Raw genomic sequence first — 19,043 nt, forward strand, 5'->3', positions numbered from 1 at the left:
GACCGATTGTTAATTTGTGTTATAATTACCATTAATGTAAGTAATGTTTATCGTTGAAATGTTTTAATACTATGGGAGCACAGAATAAATAAAAGGTGTAGTTCCACTCCACACCTATAGAGATATAGGCAAGAAGAGGCAAAATCAAGATAATAGGATAAAATATATTTTGTAAAGATTAGGGAACATTTTACTGCAGACTTTGAGTTATAAAGAATGATATACTTAAAAAATTACATAACATTTTCAGTCTCCTATGTTTGTGTGTGTGTGTCAGGACTTGGGCGTGACTAAAGTCGGCCACATGAAGCGGATTCTGCAGGGAATCAGAGATTTGAGTCGAAACAGCACAGTCAGCGAAGCCTAGATGCTCCGCAGCCAATCAGATGCCTCATTCAGAAGTGATGCAGCTTCATCTGGCCAATCAAACGCTCAGTCATGACTGGAACCAGCCATACACAGCCCACCACCTCATAGGGACCAACGCCAACTCAACTCAGAGCTCAGCCAATCACAGTGCCTTCTGTTCTCCACCTTTGTGACATCATCATTTTAGGGAAAACTATTTTACTACATGGGTGGGTGGAGATGTATCGAGAGCCTTCAGCACACAAAGGGTCATACCAATATCGGGGAGGGGGTGGATGTAAACATCTGAGAAGAGAGAAAATACCATGGCAGTGGTGTACAGTGAACTTTAAAGTCAACATAAAATCAAAATGTGAAATCAAAATGATTCCTCAGTGCACAATATTTGAAAGAAATTTTTTTTGTTTTCATAAACGTTCATCAAAATGTTACAACTTTGAAACAACTTTTCTTTTCTGCTGATGTCATCAAGGCCATGTGGTCAGGGATAAATTCTAGCTGCGTCCCAAATCGCATACTTCTGCACTATTCTACTCCTTTTTGTTGATTGAGCCTGTTCACACAGAAAATGCATTGAAAAGAACAGCACAATGAGTACTCGAAAGATGTACTTCTTCAACAGAATAAGCGGTCGCGGCTCGCCCTACGTAGCGGAAAGGGCTGGGGTTAGCTGGCCACGATGCAAGCCTGACAAAAAATTTTAATTAATGTTGAATGTGGCAACTAGCAAGACTTCTGTGAAGACAGCACCTTAAAAATGTGAGTTGAATGCTTTACCATCATGTGTAGTACTGAGCTTGGCTAACGTGCTAAAGCTAGCATCAACATACCAAGTGAGTTTGAAACGTCACTTCATTCAGCTGAAAAACCATGAATGTTCCCGTGTAGTAAAAACTGATCCATTTGAGATGATGAACTCTGAAACTTCATACACTAGATGGCTACTGTAGTGCACAGTGCATAGTGCATCATTTGGGACACAGCTAATATTTACTGATAATATCATAGCCCATGTTTCAAGACCCAGGGTCCTATTTTAAGAGCGCTAGCACAAAGTTGTAAGCACAGAGTCAGTGGGCATGGCCATGAAGTTTTGTTTGTTTTGTGCAAGCATGCGCTAAATCTAGGCGCAAGTGGGTTTGGCGAAATAGCATGTGCAAGGCGCTAATGGCCTGGGTCAAGTGCAATTTAATTTGGAGGTTCTTCTCCGATTATTGCACCGTCTGCATACTATTATATAGTCCATTCCCTCAAGCACCAGCAATATAAACAAAGACAGCACATTCATAAGAAGTTGGTAGTGTAAATGGACTGTATACAATGAATTAGAAGAATGGAAATATGGACTTACTTTCTTTTGTGCATTAACTGCGTCCTTGTTGAATGTGACACACTCTTTTTATACACATGAAAAATGTGGTTCAGGATTTGGTTGTAGGCTCCGTTAAATTATAGACAATGTAAGAATTATTAATCATTTACAGCTACTGACACACAAATCAGGGCTAGTTTGAACAGTGATTGTACCGGCACGACTTCACTTCTACCGGTCAACAATGATTGTATTTATTGAAACATGAAATAATTCAACCAAAGATATTTCTAAATTCAAATTACACTTAAAACAAAATTAAAATGTAATCAAAATAGCAAAGTGGTAAAAAAAAAAAAAATCGTACCAAATCCAAACATTTTACTCTGTCCAACTTCTTCCACCGGCCCCTTTTGTAGTGACTTAAAAATCACTCTAAGACAACAGGTGGAAAAACACCAATACAAATTAGATCATAAATACAACTGTAAATATAAACATAATAATAATTGAAAAATAATCCATGACCTATAGATAGATAGTAGATAGTTTTTTTTTTTTTTGCTTTTTGTGTTTCATAAAACAGCTACAACAGTGATCATCTTAGACATTATTTGATGTTACACTATATTTTCAGAGTTTGGACATTAACTTTAATAACACCTGCTGGTGAAATCTCCAAACCTCAAATTCAGGAACTGATTTTAGACTTTGCGCTGAGGGCGGGGCCGGGCCGTGATGCTGCACACCCAGCCCCTAATCAGGCTGATCAAGCCTGAGAGGAATAAAGGCGACCGGAGGCGGCAGTTCGAGAGAGAGAGAACTACAGGCAGCTGCCCTGCATGTTTTTATGTCTTTTTGGTTTATTAAAAGATTATTTATATTGTCAAGCTGGTTCTTGCCTCCTCCTTTCCATTGAACTTTGTTACACTGGTGCTGAAACCTGGCAGGGATGAGGGATGCGCCGTAGTAGAGTCCTTGCCACTACTGTCCACCGAAATCGGAGCAGCCACGGCCATCCGCCGGGGGACAGAGGAGCCCGGCCGCCTGAAAGCAGAGGAACGTCCGCCGACCGCGAGGGGAGGAGGGGCTCCTAGCCGACCGCCTGGAGCAGTCAGGGCCACTGCCAGAGGCGGAGGAGACCCCTACCGGCCGCTAAAACGCGGCGGGGTTAAGAGAGGACCGCCAATCGCGAGCGGGGAGGGGCTCCTGGCCGAGCGCCTGGAGCGGGAGAACCGCTGCCAGGGGCGGGGGAGACCCCTACCGTCCACCCTCTCGGGCTTGATCAGCCTGATTAGGGGCCGGGTGTGCAGCATCATGGCCCAGCCCCGCCCTCTGCCCCGCCACAACATTTTATAGACGTGATATTGAAACGTATTAGCGCATTACCTATTTCTCAGGAAAACAGCAAATTGCGCTTTGTGCCACTTTAACATACAATACACCCATAGCGTGCACGTATACACCCACAGATAGCGCAACCACTCCCACTTGCGCTTTGCGCTGGCATGAAAATTGAGCTTCGAATTAGCGCACTCACGAAAATTGGATAAGATGTAGCGCTCAGTCTTTGTTTGCAGCGCTTACGAAAATAGAGCTCCCAGTCTCATTTCTAGCCTTAGAAATACATTGTGTCACGGAAGTTAAATTCGTTGTGAATGCCGTTTTATATCGTCTTTAATCTTCTGCTCTGTTCCAAATTCTATTGAGCTGCCTTGCTGTCTACTGCCTACATAGGTAGCTGCCTTGTTAGGCAGCATCCTAACTAAAATGGAATCTCATAAGTCAACAGTTAAAATGCCTTCTATATGGGCAGCTCACTCGCACAATTGCATTGCCTGGTCCGTGACTTTTAACATGTTGATATGACAATCAATCCAATCGACCTATCAGACTTCAGTCGGACTGTAAGCATTGCCCTCTTTCTCCTCCTGTGTGTTATTTAAGAGATTTAGGATGCCTTAATGTTCCACCAGCATTCTGATGAATTGCGTAACAGCCTGAACGACAGTGTTTAACTCTTAAAGGACTAAATCACTTTTTCCATTCCTGTATTATTTGACATAACTGGCATATAAAATCGGTTGCAGATGTATTGTGTGGTTTGGAAAGGAAACTGTTGATGCAAACGCTTAATGGAATGTCCAGTGTTAAATGTATAACACGTGCCCCATTGACTTGCATTGTAAGCGCACTTGTGTCAATGAAGCTTAACTTGTTTTTAACGTGGAGCATTTCTAAAGTACAAAAGAGGCGATAAAAGCAGTCGCTTCCATGTAGGAGTTTTTGTCCTAACCAGGCGCGACCATGACGAGCGACGGGAGATTTTGTTAGTCGATTGGCTTCCGTTTCTTTTGCGTTGTGCTGGGAAGCCCCGCCTACATTAAAACCTCATTGGTCCAAAATTCCTCTCCTCATAATGTTCTGATTAGCTGCTATAGTGTTGTGTGGCACAGCACTTTCAATGTGGACAGACAAATTTCTTGTCGCTGAAACCTTGTCGTGCCTGGTTAAGACAGTCTGAAATACTTTTTCGAATGCCGTACAAACCCTACAATGTCACAGCCGCCTTGACAACAGAAGACATTATGTAGAGATGTTTTCTATTATTTTTATAAATGCTTTTAACAAACTAACACTGACTATGACAAACACTGTCTTTACCCTTTAAAACGTCTTACTCCACCTTTGTATGTGAGAAAGCTACAGTGAGTGCCGTCTACATATTGTCATGTTACATGCAGAGATGAGATGCGTGTTTGAATATTTTCTCTACTTCAGATAAAAGAATCTTACATCGCATATCATGTTGTCGTTTTGGACTCCAGGGGTGTCTGATCTCTCTGACTGTTAAGTATTTATTTTATTAAGTTATACCAGAATACATTCATGCGATGCTGTTTGTCCATCTCTGTTGTCAGTTGATTTTTTTTGTACATATACCATCTTTAAGAATGTAAATACCTTCTTACTGTACAGTGAAACTATTAAAATCAGGTCTGTGATACGCTAAACTGGTCTGTTTTATGTCAACCCAGAAAGCACACGAACGTCTCTGAGATGTCTGTTTTAGATCTTTTCATCTGGAAAGCATCACAATCTAATTAACATCTGCTAAAGATCTTAAAAAGATCAGATTTACAAACACTCTAAATCATAAACGTCTCAAAGACATCTGCTGAACGTCTCATTCTGACTTACAAAATACTGAAACGGTCAACTCCGTTCTGTCCAGTTTTCGCCCATTAAAGCCAAGGGTAAACATTTTAACATCTTGACATTTATTTTTATTCATAAAGGACAGCTTTGACTGTTGTTATTTATTTTGTTATTTCATTTTGTTTAACGAATGAAGCATGGGTTGTAACAGCGGTAAAAAATTATCTTAAAAGAAGAATTTTCTAAGATGGTGTCAACAGCATCACAAAACACACATCTAAGAGGCTAAAATCAATTAATGGTAACATTGAATACATTTTTCCCCCCAATAAAAACAATGTAACACCAGTGACATATTTAAATGAACTATGTGTACAAATTACAGTTAATATGTAAATTAATAACTTTTTAGACATATGCACATCTGAACAGTGACCTTGGAAGTTCTTTTCCACAACTTAAAATACAAGTTTTTAACATTGATAACACCAATGACATGAAATCAAGGGACAAACATTCTTTTTAAATTACTTAAATTTGTTATTATAATAATAATTAATCATTTTCTTTATTTATCACACATTATACATTTGCACATATATAGTGGAATTCTTTTTTTCACATATCCCAGCTAAGCTGGGGTCAGAGTGCAGGGTCAGCCATGATACAGCACCCCTGGAGCAGATAGGGTCAAGGGCCTTGCTCAAGGGCCCAACAGTGGCATCTTGGCAGACCTTCTGATCAGTAACCCAGAGCCTTAACTGCTGAGCTACCACTGCCCCAGAAGTTTTTGCATATCCCAGCCAAGCTGGGGTCAGAGCGCAGGGTCAGCCATGATACAGCGCCCCTGGAGCAGATAGGGTCAAGGGCCTTGCTCAAGGGCCCTGCTCAAGGGCCCAACAGTGGCATCTTGGCAGACCTTCTGATCAGTAACCCAGAGCCTTAACCGCTGAGCTACCACTGCCCCAGAAGTTTTTGCATATCCCAGCCAAGCTGGGGTCAGAGCGCAGGGTCAGCCATGATACAGCACCCCTGGAGCAGATAGGGTCAAGGGCCTTGCTCAAGGGCCCTGCTCAAGGGCCCAACAGTGGCATCTTGGCAGACCTTCTGATCAGTAACCCAGAGCCTTAACCGCTGAGCTACCACTGCCCCAGAAGTTTTTGCATATCCCAGCCAAGCTGGGGTCAGAGCGCAGGGTCAGCCATGATACAGCGCCCCTGGAGCAGATGGGGTCAAGGGCCTTGCTCAAGGGCCTAATGGTGGCATCATGGCGGTGTTGGGGCTTGAACCCCTGACCATCTAGTCATTAACCCAGTGCCTTAACCGCCAAGCCACCACTGCCCCTATATTACTTATATTGTTCTGCTTTTTTCGAATTTGTGAGTTTGAATCCAGCGCGTGCTGAGTGACTCCAGTCAGGTCTCCTAAGCAACCAAATTGGCCCGGTTGCTAGGGAGGGTAGAGTCACATGGGGTAACCTCCTCGTGGTCGCGATTAGGGGTTCTCGCTCTCAATGGGGTGCGTGGTAAGTTGTGTGTGGATCGTGGAGAGTAGCATGAGCCTCCACATGCTGTGAGTCTCCGCGGTGTCATGCACAACGAGTCACGTGATAAGATGCGCGGATTGACGGTCTCAGAAGCGGAGGCAACTGAGACTTGTCCTCCGTCACCCGGAGTGAGGTGAGTAACCGTGCCACCACGAGGACCTACAAAGTAGTGGGAATTGGGCATTCCAATTTGGGGAGAAAAGGAGCTAAAAATAAAAGGTTAGGTTATAGAATGATGACTTTTAAATGTGTGTTTTTTGTTTTGTTTTTTACTATTTGAAAGACATATGTCAATAAATATGTCTCGGATGTCAATGGGTCATTATCAAAATGTGGTGAAAAACATATCCCTTGACATTTCAGTCATAAAAATACGGAGCCCCTAAGAGAGAAATGTTTTGCGTGCCCTCGCAATAAATTTACCATGGTTTTACTACAGTAACCATATTTTAACCTTGATATTCGTAGTGAAACTATAGTGATAATATAGGAAAAAGGAAACTTTGGTAATAAAAATCATAATTGTGTGGGTATTATGGTTTTACTATACAAATACTATAGTTTAACTATGGTTTACTATAGTAATATACATGTTAAAATAAGGTTTGCATTTGTTAACATTAGTAAACAACACTAGTTAACATGAACTAACAATGAATAATACTTTTACAGCATTTATTAATATTGGTTAATGTTAATTTAAACATGATTTTTAAAATCAAATGTTGTATTTTAACATTAACATTAACAATGCAAAATGTTATTTTATTAACAAATACCATAAAAAATATTTTGTTCATTGTTAGTTCATGATACCTAATGCATTTACTACCCTTATAATAAAGTGCTATCAATATTGTAGACTGTTTTAGGCAGAAAACATGTTTTTTCTATAGTAATATTGTAGTAACTATGAATGTTGCAGGCTAACCGTTTTATTATTATTATTATTATATTTTTATTGTATTTATTTATTTTGACAAAGCATGGTTTTACTATAGTAATATTGTAGTAACTATGAAAAGTAAGTTAAGTAACCATGTTTTTAATACAGTATATTGTATCCATATACAGTGTTGGGTAAGTTACTCTAAAAAAGTAATTAATTACTAACTACTAATTACATCTTCTACTGTGTAATTAGATTACTGTACTGTACTAATTACTCTGTCTGAAAAGTAATTGCATTACTTATTACTAATTACTTTCTAAAACCCTTATCAACCTCGACCAGTTGAAAAATACAAGGATAGACATGAAACTGTTCTTTTAATTCTTCCAAATAAATCATATAAAATCAAATAAATTATTCATGAACTGGCCAAAGAATTTAAAGGGGCAGCGTTAAATTAGAAAACATACATTTTAACTTTAGACATTAAATTTCAATTTTAATTTCACTATTGTTTTATATCGAATTGTTCTGTATTTAATGCAATTACATCAGAAGTATCTGTAATTAAATTACTGAAAAATTAAGAGTAATCCCTTACTTTTATCAATGAAAAAGTAATTTAATTACAGTAATTAGTCACTTAGTAATGCATTAACACCCAACACTGTCCATATAGTAACCATGGTTAATCTTGTGGTTACTATAGTTTTACTACGAATACCACGGTATTTGTAAAAATAAAAATAAAACTTTTTTCATAATCATTTTTATTATGATAGTTATTGCTTTTCTGTATTAGTAGGCCAACTATGGTTTTACTACGAATATCAAGGTTAAAATATGGTTATTTTAGTAAAACCATGGTAAAGTTATTGCGAGGGCACTCAAAACTATTTCAGAAAAAAATATTCCCGCTCTGTCCTCTTTGGGGCTCCATATTTTTATGACTGAAAAGTCAAGGGATATGTTTTTCACCAAATTTTGATAATGACCCATTGACATCCGAGACATACACTGGTGGACAATGTTTGGAATAATGTTCAGATTTTGCTCTTATGGAAAGAAATTGGTACTTTTATTCACCAAAGTGGCATTCAGCTGATCACAATGTATAGTCAGGACATTAATAATGTGAATAATTACTATTACAATTTGAAAAAAAATGTTCAGAACATCTTAAACCACTTCAAAGAGTTCTCATCAAAAAATCCTCCACGTGCAGCAATGACAGCTTTGCAGATCCTTGTTATTCTAGCTGTCAGTTTGTCCAGATACTCAGGTGACATTTCACCCCACACTTCCTGTAACACTTGCCATAGATGTGTCTGTCTTGTCGGGCACTTCTCACGCACCTTACAGTCTAGCTGATCCCACAAAAGCTCAATGGGGTTAAGATCCATAACACTCTTTTCCAATTATCTGTTGTCCAATGTCTGTGTTTCTTTGCCCACTCCAACCTTTTCTTTTTCCCATAAGGCCTGCACCCCTGAGTCTTCTCTTTACTGTTGTACATGAAACTGGTGTTGAGCGGGTAGAATTCAATGAAGCTGTCAGCTGAGGACATGTGAGGCGTCTATTTCTCAAACTAGAGATTCTGATGTACTTATCCTCTTGTTTAGTTGTACATCTGGCCTTCCACATCTCTTTCTGTTCTTGTTAGAGTCAGTTGTCCTTTGTCTTTGAAGACTGTAGTGTACACCTTTGTATGAAATCTTCAGTTGTTCTTTCTTAGAGAAAGCTGTTTCTTTTTTTGCCATTTTTGACCTAATATTGACCTTAAGACATGCCAGTCTATTGCATACTGTGGCAACTCAAAAACAAACACAAAGACAATGTTAATCTTCATTTAATGAACCAAATAGCTTTCAGCAGTGTTTGATATAATGGCAAGTGATTTTCTAGTACCAAATGATCAATTTAGCATGATTCCTCAAGGATAAGGTGTTGGAGTGATGGCTGCTGTCTAGATTTGATCAAAAATGACTTTTTTCAAATAGTGATGGTGCTGTTTTTTACATCAGTAATGTCCTGACTATACTTTGTGATCAGTTGAATGACACTTTGGTGAATTAAAGTACCAATTTCCTTCCGAAACAGCAAAATCTGTACATTATTCCAAACTTTTGGCCCCCAGTGTACTTACTGACATACGTCTTTTAGACGTATTGCAGATTACCCAAATAGCACACTTACATCTTCGAGATGTCTGTTTTAGGACTTTTCATCTGGAAAGCATCACAATCTAATTATCATCTGCTAAAGATCTTAAAAAGATCAGATTTACAAACATTCTAAATCATAAACTTCTCAAAGACATTGAGCTGAATTTGCAGATGAGCGAACAATGGGCAACATACGTCTTCCAGATGTAAACACACACATAGACGTTTGGGTGATGTACTTGTGATATCAGGGCCAAAAATATTGAATAATTTTGTTACACAGATAGATTATACCTATCAGCAAATTTAACCCTTGTGCGTCAATTTAAAAAAGTTACTCAGAGGTCCTTAGAGGACAAAAATGTCTGCGTCAAAAACTGCCATAAAAATATTAAATATTAATATTATTTTCCACTTTAAATGAGTACATTTTTTTAACCAACATCAGTCCTGATCATAACTACCAAATATTAATTCATTATCAGGATTTTAACCCTTTAAATGCCAGTTTGTTTACATAATGCCACTGTTGTTTTTTACACACACAAACACACACACATACAAAACACACTCTGACATCCATACCAACACACTCACACAATTTTATCTGCATCATTTATTCAATTGGCCTGCAGTGCTCTATAATACAGCAAACAGAAAACAGGGGAAAAGCATGTATTTGCTCCATAGGCTAAACATGAGAAAAATGGCGCCACATGGTGGAAAATATATATAAAAGAAATTTAAGCCAGGGCTCCGGAATGAAAGCATAATATCATAGAATTCATGATTTTATGCTTTAATGGCACTGGGATCAAATATTGCAGTTTTAATGGGTTTCAATGGGGACATTTTTGTCCTGAAGGTCCTGAGTGTAACTATTTTGTGTACACAGTGTATTATAGATGTATTATAGGAACTGAGGTTGAAATATCAAAATTCCCCCCCAAAATACACACCTTTAGACAGCCAAAACGATTGAAAAAACAAATATGAACAAGGCAAAAATGTCCCGGGGGTCGCACAAGGGTTAAACTAGATAACCACAATGAAAAACAAAATGTTACTGCGTTGGCCGGGAATCGAACCCGGGTCAACTGCTTGGAAGGCAGCTATGCTCACCACTATACCACCAACGCTTGTTATCTTGTGTTATAACACAAATAAATATAACTGATATCACAGATAAAAAATTAGATATTTTTGTCATTTTCTAAGTTCATTTTGTTCATTCATAACACTGCTATTAAACATTAGACACATATTTTTTTATCCGACTGTTTGTATAAATATATTCGCAATACACCTTCAGTTAGCATTAGCCTGCCAGACGCCAGATTCAAACACACTCATTCAAACAGCGCTTCGCTTTCGAACTGCTGATTCATTTATCAAATTTACCTTTTAAAAGTCAAACACCCGGTCTCAGTGATTCAATTACTGAAATTATATATTAACTGAGCGTTTATCTGCCAGAATAAGTGTGGCAGTTTATCAGTTTCAGTGTGGATTTCTGTGGTGCATCTGATGCTAGCAGGCTAGTCAGTTTCAGTTGTGCTTCTAAAATGGATTTATTTGATGATCTTCCAGAACCTACAAATCATCCAGGTGGGTTTACACTTAAAATATAATAATATTTATTCTGCGGGTGTTATAAGTGATAAAGTGAGTTTTGAACAGTCAAATGACGATGACATTCAGGCTGCTAACAGTATTACTAAAGCAATACGTTGAAAATAAACATAAAATATTGTATTTAACAACTAAAATGTTTTATTATTATTAATGTGCTTATATTATATATTCGTGTATAGATGTGGTTACAGTTGTGAGGTTGTTTACACTGCAGAGAGTAAGTGCATACTGTATGTATTACACATGTTTATGTACACATGTTTATGTAGGCTTTTATATACCTAGTTTAGACAGCATTTTTGGGCATCATAAGTGCAGCTCACTAGATTCTTATGTGTATTTAGTAGTTAGTATTACTGTATATCTTTGCTATGGTTTTGGGCTTTTAAATGATAAAACACAACTCTATCTCTCATGTGGTTTGAAGTCTAGGTTTTGTGTTAATTATATACAGTTGAAGTCAGAAGTTTACATACACTAAGTTAACTGTGCCTTTAAGCAGCTTGGAAAATTCCAGAAAATGATGTCAAGCCTTTAGGCAATTAGCCAATTAGCTTCTGATAGGAGGTGTACTGAATTGGAGGTGTACCTGTGGATGTATTTTAAGGCCTACCTTAAAACTCAGTGCCTCTTTGCTCTTATAATGGGAAAATCAAAAGAAATCAGCCAAGACCTCAGAAAAAAAATTGTGGATCTCCACAAATCTGGTTCATCCTTGGGAGCAATTTCCAAACGCCTGAAGGTACCACGTTCATCTGTTCAAACAATGGTACGTAAGTATAAACACCATGGGATCACACAGCCATCATACCGCTCAGGAAGGAGACGCATTCTGTCTCCAAGAAATAAATGTAGTTTGGTGTGAAAAGTGCAAATCAATCTCAGAACAACAGCAAAGGACCTTGTGAAGATGCTGGAGGAAACAGGTAGACGAGTATCTATATCCACAGTAAAACAAGTCCTATATCGACATAACCTGAAAGGCTGCTCTGCCATAAAAAAGCCAGACTACAGTTTGCAAGTGCACATGGGACAAAGATCTTACTTTTTGGAGAAATGTCCTCTGGACTGATGAAACATAAATTGAACTGTTTGGCCATAATGATCATCGTTATGTTTGGAGGAAAACAGGTGAGACTTGCAAGCCGAAGAACACCATCCCAACCGTGAAGCATGGGGGTGGCAGCATCATGTTGTGGGCTTGCTTTGCTGCAGGAGGGCTGGTGCACTTCACAAAATAGATGGCTTCATGAGGAAGGAAAATTATGTGGATATATTGAAGCAACATCTCAAGACATCAGCCAGGAAGTTAAAGCTTGGTCATAAATGGGTCTTCCAAATGGACAATGACCACAAGCATACCTCCAAAGTTGTGGCAAAATGGCTTAAAGACAACAAAGTCAAGGTATTGGAGTGGCCATCACAAAGCCCTGACCTCAATCCGATAGGAAATGTGTGGGCAGAACTGAAAAAGCGTGTGCGAGCAAGGAGGCCGACAAACCTGACTCAGTTACACCAGTTCTGTCTGGAGGAATGGGACAAAATTCCAGCAACTTATTGTGAGAAGCTTCTGGAAGGCTACCCAAAACATTTTACCCAAGTTAAACAATTTAAAGGCAATGCTACCAAATACTAACAAAGTGTACGTAAACTTCTGACCCACTGGGAATGTGATGAAAGTAATAAAAGCTGAAATAAATCATTCTCTCTACTATTATTCTGACATTTCACATTCTTAAAATAAAGTAGTGATCCTAACTGACCTAAGACAGGGAATGTTTTCTACTATTTAATGTCAGGAATTGAGTTTAAATGTATTTGGCGTAAGGTGTATGTAAAGTTCTGACTTCAACTGTATTTGTTTTATTTAGCAGGTCCAGTTAAAGCCAAAAAGCTGGAGCAGCTTGTAGATGAGGAACGAGGAGAGAAGAGGAAAAGAGATGTCAACTCGGAGGAAACAGAGGTGGAAGAAAAGAATCAAGAGGAAAAGAAAGTTTGTAAAGGTTTTCAGCTTCCCACACACATTGTATTACTGACAGAGAGTGTGTTCAGGATGAGTGTATGTGTGTGTCTGTGCTGAAAATGCTGAATTGGTGATGATGATCTTGGTCTCTTTCTGTTCATTGTGTTACAGCAGATCTTGCGAAGCTGATGGGGTTTGTTGCAGCGAGACGTGGAGAGAGAGAAGAAATGCAAGATGCACACGTCCTGCTTCCCGACATGACTGCCAGTGTGATGAATTTACCTTCTCAAGTGTGAGTGCCTACATAAAGTGCCTGTCACACTATATTTTAAGCATCCAAAATGATTTTGGACCCCAAATATGGGCAGCAGGATATAAATAATAAATAATGAAGTATAAATAACATTAAAGGGATAGTTCACCCAAAAATTAAAATACTCTCATTTACTCACCCTCGTGCCATCCCAGATATGTATGATTTACTTTCTTCTGCAGAACACAAATTAAGATTTTAGAAGAATATTGCAGCTCTGTAGGTCCATACGATGCAAGTGAATGTTGTTCAAAACTTCAAAGCTCCAAAAAGTACATAAAGGCAGCATGAAATAATCCATAAGACTCAAGTGGTTAAATCCATGTCTTCTCAACATCTTAACTCCTTTTCACTGTACATCTTGCCAGTGCAGTCTCTAGACTCGATCATGATTTCAAGCTCGATTACACTTCCTAGTGCTTGACACATGTGCCGAACACTAGATGGTGCTAGGACGTGTAATTGAGCTTGAAATCACAATCGCCAAGGAGACGGGATGTCAAGATTTATAGTAAAAAATGCAGCCTGATCTCATGACATTACGTGACAGTGGCAACATTTTTGCAAACCACATTACATGCTTCATTACACGTTTGGCTGCAGTTTACCAGTGAAATGTCCAGCGGGGGGCGCCAAAAGCGAGTGAAATGGTGTTGTAATCAGACAAGGTTTTTAAAGTAAATATTAGATGGATGTTTTAATGAGTAAAACATACCTCCCTAACCTAAAACTTTAACCTAAACATATCGAATAAACCGATAGTGTCCTAAAAGCAAATGAGAGGTGGAGAAAACCGACATCTTTACCCTTAACCAACACATAAACCTAACCAATAGTGTCCTAAAACCAAATTTGACATGAAAAGCACATTTACTGAAGCAACCATGTCATTTTGTGCCACTTCTAGTGCACTTTCGCTTCACTTTTGTTTTGAGTGTCCTTTACGGGGCATGAGGCTCTGCCTCCAAGTCCAAAGACAGTCCAACACTCTTATCTGCTACCGCAGAATCTAATCATGTTGGAATAAGTGTGTAAATATAGGTGGGTTTGTAATAAGTGTTAAAATGTGTCGTTTTTCAGACGCTGCATTAGAGTAAAAACGCACAGTGGTTGTAGCACCTTTAGTGTTAATTTTACCAGAAAATTGCAGCAAAACATAGAAAGTGATGCATAAAACTCAGTTTGCAAAAATGTAGCTATAGTAACGTTCATTCTATGAGACCAGGTTGGAAAAGGGAGTACAAATTTGGTCAGTTCTCACCAAAACCGATTAGGTCGCTTCAGAAGGCATTGATTAAACCACTGGAGTCTTATGGATTACTTTTGTGCTGCCTTTATATGCTTTAACATTTTGGACCCTTTTCACTTGCATTGTATGGACCTACAGAGTTTGTGTTCAGGAGAAGAAAGAAAGTCATACACATCTGAGATGGCATGAGGGTGAGTAAATAATGAGAGAATTTTCATTTTTGGGGTGAACTGTTCCAGATCCCTCAGTGTGATTTGTGTTCCCGTTACATGCGATTGTGTTTTGCAGCTCTCGGCTTGCGTACTTCGCTGTGTTTGATGGTCACGGTGGAGCTCGAGCGTCTCAATTTGCTGCTGAGAATCTGCATCTGACACTGGCCTGCAAATTTCCTAAAGGTTAAAACACTTTAAACGCACTCAAAACTCGACTGTACATGCTTGGAGTTTTCCGTATGATGCTATTCGCCACAATGCGTTCTGATTTGCAGGTGATGTAGAGAACCTGGAGAAGTTGGTGAGGAAATGTTTGCTGGACACATTCCGTCAAACAGATGAGGATTTTCTAAAGAAAGCATCCAGCCAGTGAGTTCATTTTAGTGCTGCTGTGTATGAAATGAAGCATCCCAGTGCGTGATTATACTGTGTGTTTGTTTGCAGGAAGCCCGCATGGAAGGACGGATCCACAGCTACATGTGTATTGGTCGTGGATGATGTTCTGTATGTAGCAAACCTTGGAGACAGTAGAGTAAGTCTGAAACGCTTATATGCAAAACTACTAGATTCTGCTTGTTGCTCTTGAAGAAGTCCTGTATAATTAGGCTGGTTTAGGGTCATGCTCCTCACAGACACTGATCAGACACGTTTCTGAAGGGGTGTTCACATAGGACACGTTCTTATGCTCAGAAATAGCTGGATGGAGAGCAACAGGAAATTATAATATTTGCAGTCTGACAGTAGTTGTCTTAATTTGTTGTTGAAGGTGTTGAATTTTTACTCAAATGGTGTTTGGCTGTAGTGACAGTGCTTGAAAGGAGATGAATCGACCTTATTCACAGTAGCGCCATCTTTAATTTTTGACAGGAATGAAAACGAGGCTGTCTCTTTAATGGGTTGTACTGTTGTTTAAAGTGTTTTGAATACGTTTTGCTGATGATACGTTTAAAATTTAGTTGACAAAAAAATGAAAAATAGATGTGATCTAGGACCTTTATAAAGGGAAGTCCATCCCTCACAGCCTCGTTTTCATTCCTGTCACAAAATAAATATGGTGCTACTTTGAAGAAGGTCTATTGAGAAATGCAACTTGTAAGAAAGGGTTTTTAGCATGCTGACAGTCCATCAGTCACGGTAACATGCTGTTGGCAAACTTGTTTTCTTTGAATTCATTCTTTGAAAGCACAGTGGCTAAAAACAATTAATTGATGTGTGAATCTTTAGTTGAAATTGAATCAGTTTGATTAGTGATTCATCCACTCACCACACACCCCACCAAGAGTGAGAACCACATTATAGCAACCACAAGGAGGTTACCCCATGTGACTCTACCCACCCTAGCAACCGGGCCAATTTGGTTGCTTAGGAGACCTGGCTGGAGTCACTCAGCACACCCTGGATTTGAACTTGTGACTCCAGGTGTGATAGTCAGCATCTTTACTGGCTGAGCTACCCAGGCCCCCTTCAGAACCTACACTTCTATAAGCTGAAGCATGAAGAAAATATGAGAATGTGACATAAATTGGAGGCAGATTGCTGCCATCTGGTGAACAAAATATTAATAACATAACTTGAAAACCATGTCATGCCAGTAACAGCCAGTAGATGACTGTAGACATCTACTGTGTAGTCTGATGGCTTGTTGAAACCTAATTTTATATTTTATCACAAGATATGCATTAAGATATATATATTTAGACATTATCAAACTATTATTTTATCAAAGTTTAGCATATTAAAATCGATTTGAAGTGTCAGTTTTTGCAGTTAATGTCATTATGTTTGCAATCAAACCTGACCATGGTGTTACAAAGAGAAGAAACAGAATAAGCATTTTTCTACCAGTAATTTATTTCAAACATAAACATTTAATATCAAAGTAAATGCATAAAAATGACAAGAAAAATAACATCAAGAAACAGAAATTAACTGCAAAATTCTGAAAATTAAAATGGAGTATAAAACGGAAAAATCGGTAAACATTTTGCAATTTCAAACTTTCAATAGTAAAACATTTAGCAAGTGTGTGTGTGTGTGTGTGTGTGTGTGTGTGTGTTCTGCACTGAGGATGTTTTAGAGTCTCACCCTGTAATTTCTGTCTTGTTTTATTTACATTGTGGCTGATTTATTGGTTCCCATTCATTTTCAATGGTTGATCAATTTTGACCGCAAATACCAAATGTTTCTCTTTCTTTTTTTTTTTTTTCTTTTTTTAAATGACCACTTGGACTATATTGAATCAAGCCAAAATATTTTATCTGCAATGAAAGCATTTTTTATTGAAGTAGTGGCCAATCGTTACACCCTAAACATTTAACTAAATAAAGCTGCGAAAAAGAAAAAAATCTAGGTTGTGGAACAAGAAGTCCACCATTCTGACCCATTCCTAGTATGTTTTAACAGTAATTGGGTCGGTTATTAACAGTGTTACATGTCTAGTGTGTATGTTGTGTGTGTGTGTATGTGTGTTAGGCAGTGCTGTGTCGTTTGGAGCAGGCCGAGGATTCTGTGAAGGGGAAGTGTGTGACTCTGGCTCTAAGTAAAGAACACAACCCCACCATATATGAAGAGCGCATGAGGATTCAGAGAGCAGGAGGCACCGTCAGGTGTGTGTGTGGACACGACTATCTGGACTCATCAGGAGTTTGGGTCTATCATTGGTCACGGTTGATGTCACCGTATGTGTGTTTGCAGGGATGGGCGAGTGTTGGGCGTGTTGGAAGTGTCTCGTTCTATAGGTGACGGACAGTATAAACGCTGTGGAGTGATTTCTACTCCAGACCTACGACGCTGTCAGCTCAGGCGCAACGACAAGTGAGTTTCACATGCACACAAACACTATAACACTATAAAAGTACCATAAAAGTAGTCTATACAACTTGTGTGGAATATTCCAAGTCTTCTGAAGTCATACAATAGCTCTGTTTGTGTATGTGCTCATGCACATATTGTACATGCACATAACAGCCAGTAGCGTTCATTTTATGGTGAACAATTTCTTTAAAGAATATTTATGAATTGTTTTGTGTGTTTTTGTTCAGATTTGTTCTTTTGGCGTGCGATGGGCTTTTTAAAGTCTTCTCTGCTGATGAGGCGGCTCAGTTTGTCCTTGATGTTTTGACGGTACGTATAAACGGATGTTTGTGGATGGTTGTGTTTGTATGGCATGGTAAAATATATTTCTGTCTTATAGAATGAGACCGTGGAGACGGAGGGACAAAGTGAGCAGGCGGGGCGATATGAGGCAGCTTGCCAGCGATTGGCCAGTGAGGCAGTGAGGCGGGGCTGTGCGGACAACGTCACTGTCATTCTTGTCTCTATTGAGTTCTGAAATGATTGCACACACACACACACACACACACACACACAAACTTCATTTCAAACACTTTTTTTTTTTTTTGTTAAAGAGAGATGCACATGAATGCATATATTTCAGAAGATGGTGTTGCTGACATGAAAATATGGTTTAAATCTCAACTTTACTTTTTTTTTTTTTTTTTTTCAAAACAGGGCTTTTGAAAACACTGTCAGATCTCATTCTTTGGCATCAAAAAATACAAAATAATAAACTTTTATACTGTCTCACAATATTTGTCCTGTCTCACTTTGTGTGTATGTGCCAGCATGTTTGTGGAAACAATGGGTAGCTTCATCATAGCAGAGTCATGTAATTTGTTTGTATTTTAAGAGACAATGATCTGAGATTCAGCACATTTAGTTCAAAACGTAACATCAAACCTACCAATACACACACAGGTTTAGTAGTTGAAAAATCTTTATTTAGTTCAATAATTCATTCTTTATTCTGCAGCGTATTTGGGGTTTGTATAAATATATATTTTTTTTAAATTAAACTGCACGTTTGAAAATAAATATAATATATTAAATATGTAGTTTTTATTATTTTTATTTAAAGGGATAGTTCACCCAAAAATGAAAATTCATCATTTACTCACCCTCATGCCATCCCAAATAAGTATAACTTTCTTCAGCAGAACACAAATGAAAATTTTTAGAAGAATATTTCAGCTCTGTAGGTCCATACAATGTAAGTGAATGGTGACCAGTCCTTTCAAGCTCCAAAAATCACGTAAAGAAATCCTAAAACTAATCCATATGACTCCAGTGGTTAAATCAATACCTTCAGAAGTGATATGATAGGTGTGGGTGAAAAACAGATCAAAATGTAAGTTATTTTTTACTATAAATCTCCACTTTCACTTTTTCA

At 38.5% G+C, this 19,043-nt stretch overlaps 2 protein-coding genes and 1 non-coding gene across 11 annotated transcripts in view; 2 read left to right on the forward strand and 1 right to left on the reverse strand.

Annotated features, from left to right (window-relative positions):
* The window catches only part of LOC127422580 (diacylglycerol kinase delta-like), a 45,413-nt gene extending 40,718 nt beyond the window's left edge, over window positions 1-4,695 (forward strand). For all 5 annotated transcript variants that reach the window (XM_051666225.1, XM_051666227.1, XM_051666228.1 and 2 more), the window contains one exon: window positions 278-4,695. In XM_051666225.1, coding sequence (XP_051522185.1) covers window positions 278-367 — 90 coding nt within the window. In that variant the 3' untranslated portion in view covers window positions 368-4,695. The remainder of the gene's footprint in view (window positions 1-277) is intronic.
* A 5,815-nt stretch (window positions 4,696-10,510) lies between these two features.
* trnag-ucc (transfer RNA glycine (anticodon UCC)) lies at window positions 10,511-10,582 on the reverse strand. Its single transcript has one exon. It is a non-coding gene; the product is annotated as a tRNA-Gly (tRNA).
* A 45-nt stretch (window positions 10,583-10,627) lies between these two features.
* On the forward strand, window positions 10,628-18,187 carry ilkap (integrin-linked kinase-associated serine/threonine phosphatase). Of its 5 annotated transcripts, none has more exons than XM_051666340.1 (10): window positions 10,628-11,051; window positions 12,953-13,081; window positions 13,213-13,333; window positions 14,892-14,998; window positions 15,091-15,184; window positions 15,260-15,347; window positions 17,288-17,421; window positions 17,510-17,629; window positions 17,857-17,938; window positions 18,009-18,187. In XM_051666340.1, the coding sequence occupies exons 1-10, from the start codon at window positions 11,009-11,011 to the stop codon at window positions 18,144-18,146; spliced, it is 1,056 nt and encodes a 351-aa protein (XP_051522300.1). In that variant the 5' UTR covers window positions 10,628-11,008; the 3' UTR covers window positions 18,147-18,187. The 5 variants fall into 5 exon arrangements, with proteins under 5 accessions (XP_051522300.1, XP_051522298.1, XP_051522301.1 ...); XM_051666338.1 differs by having other exon boundaries at window positions 10,630-11,051; window positions 12,950-13,081; XM_051666341.1 differs by having other exon boundaries at window positions 11,030-11,051; window positions 12,950-13,071.
* Window positions 18,188-19,043: the final 856 nt, after the last annotated feature.

This window comes from Myxocyprinus asiaticus, chromosome 31, assembly GCF_019703515.2.
Source record: "Myxocyprinus asiaticus isolate MX2 ecotype Aquarium Trade chromosome 31, UBuf_Myxa_2, whole genome shotgun sequence".
NCBI classification, from domain to species: Eukaryota; Metazoa; Chordata; class Actinopteri; order Cypriniformes; family Catostomidae; genus Myxocyprinus; species Myxocyprinus asiaticus.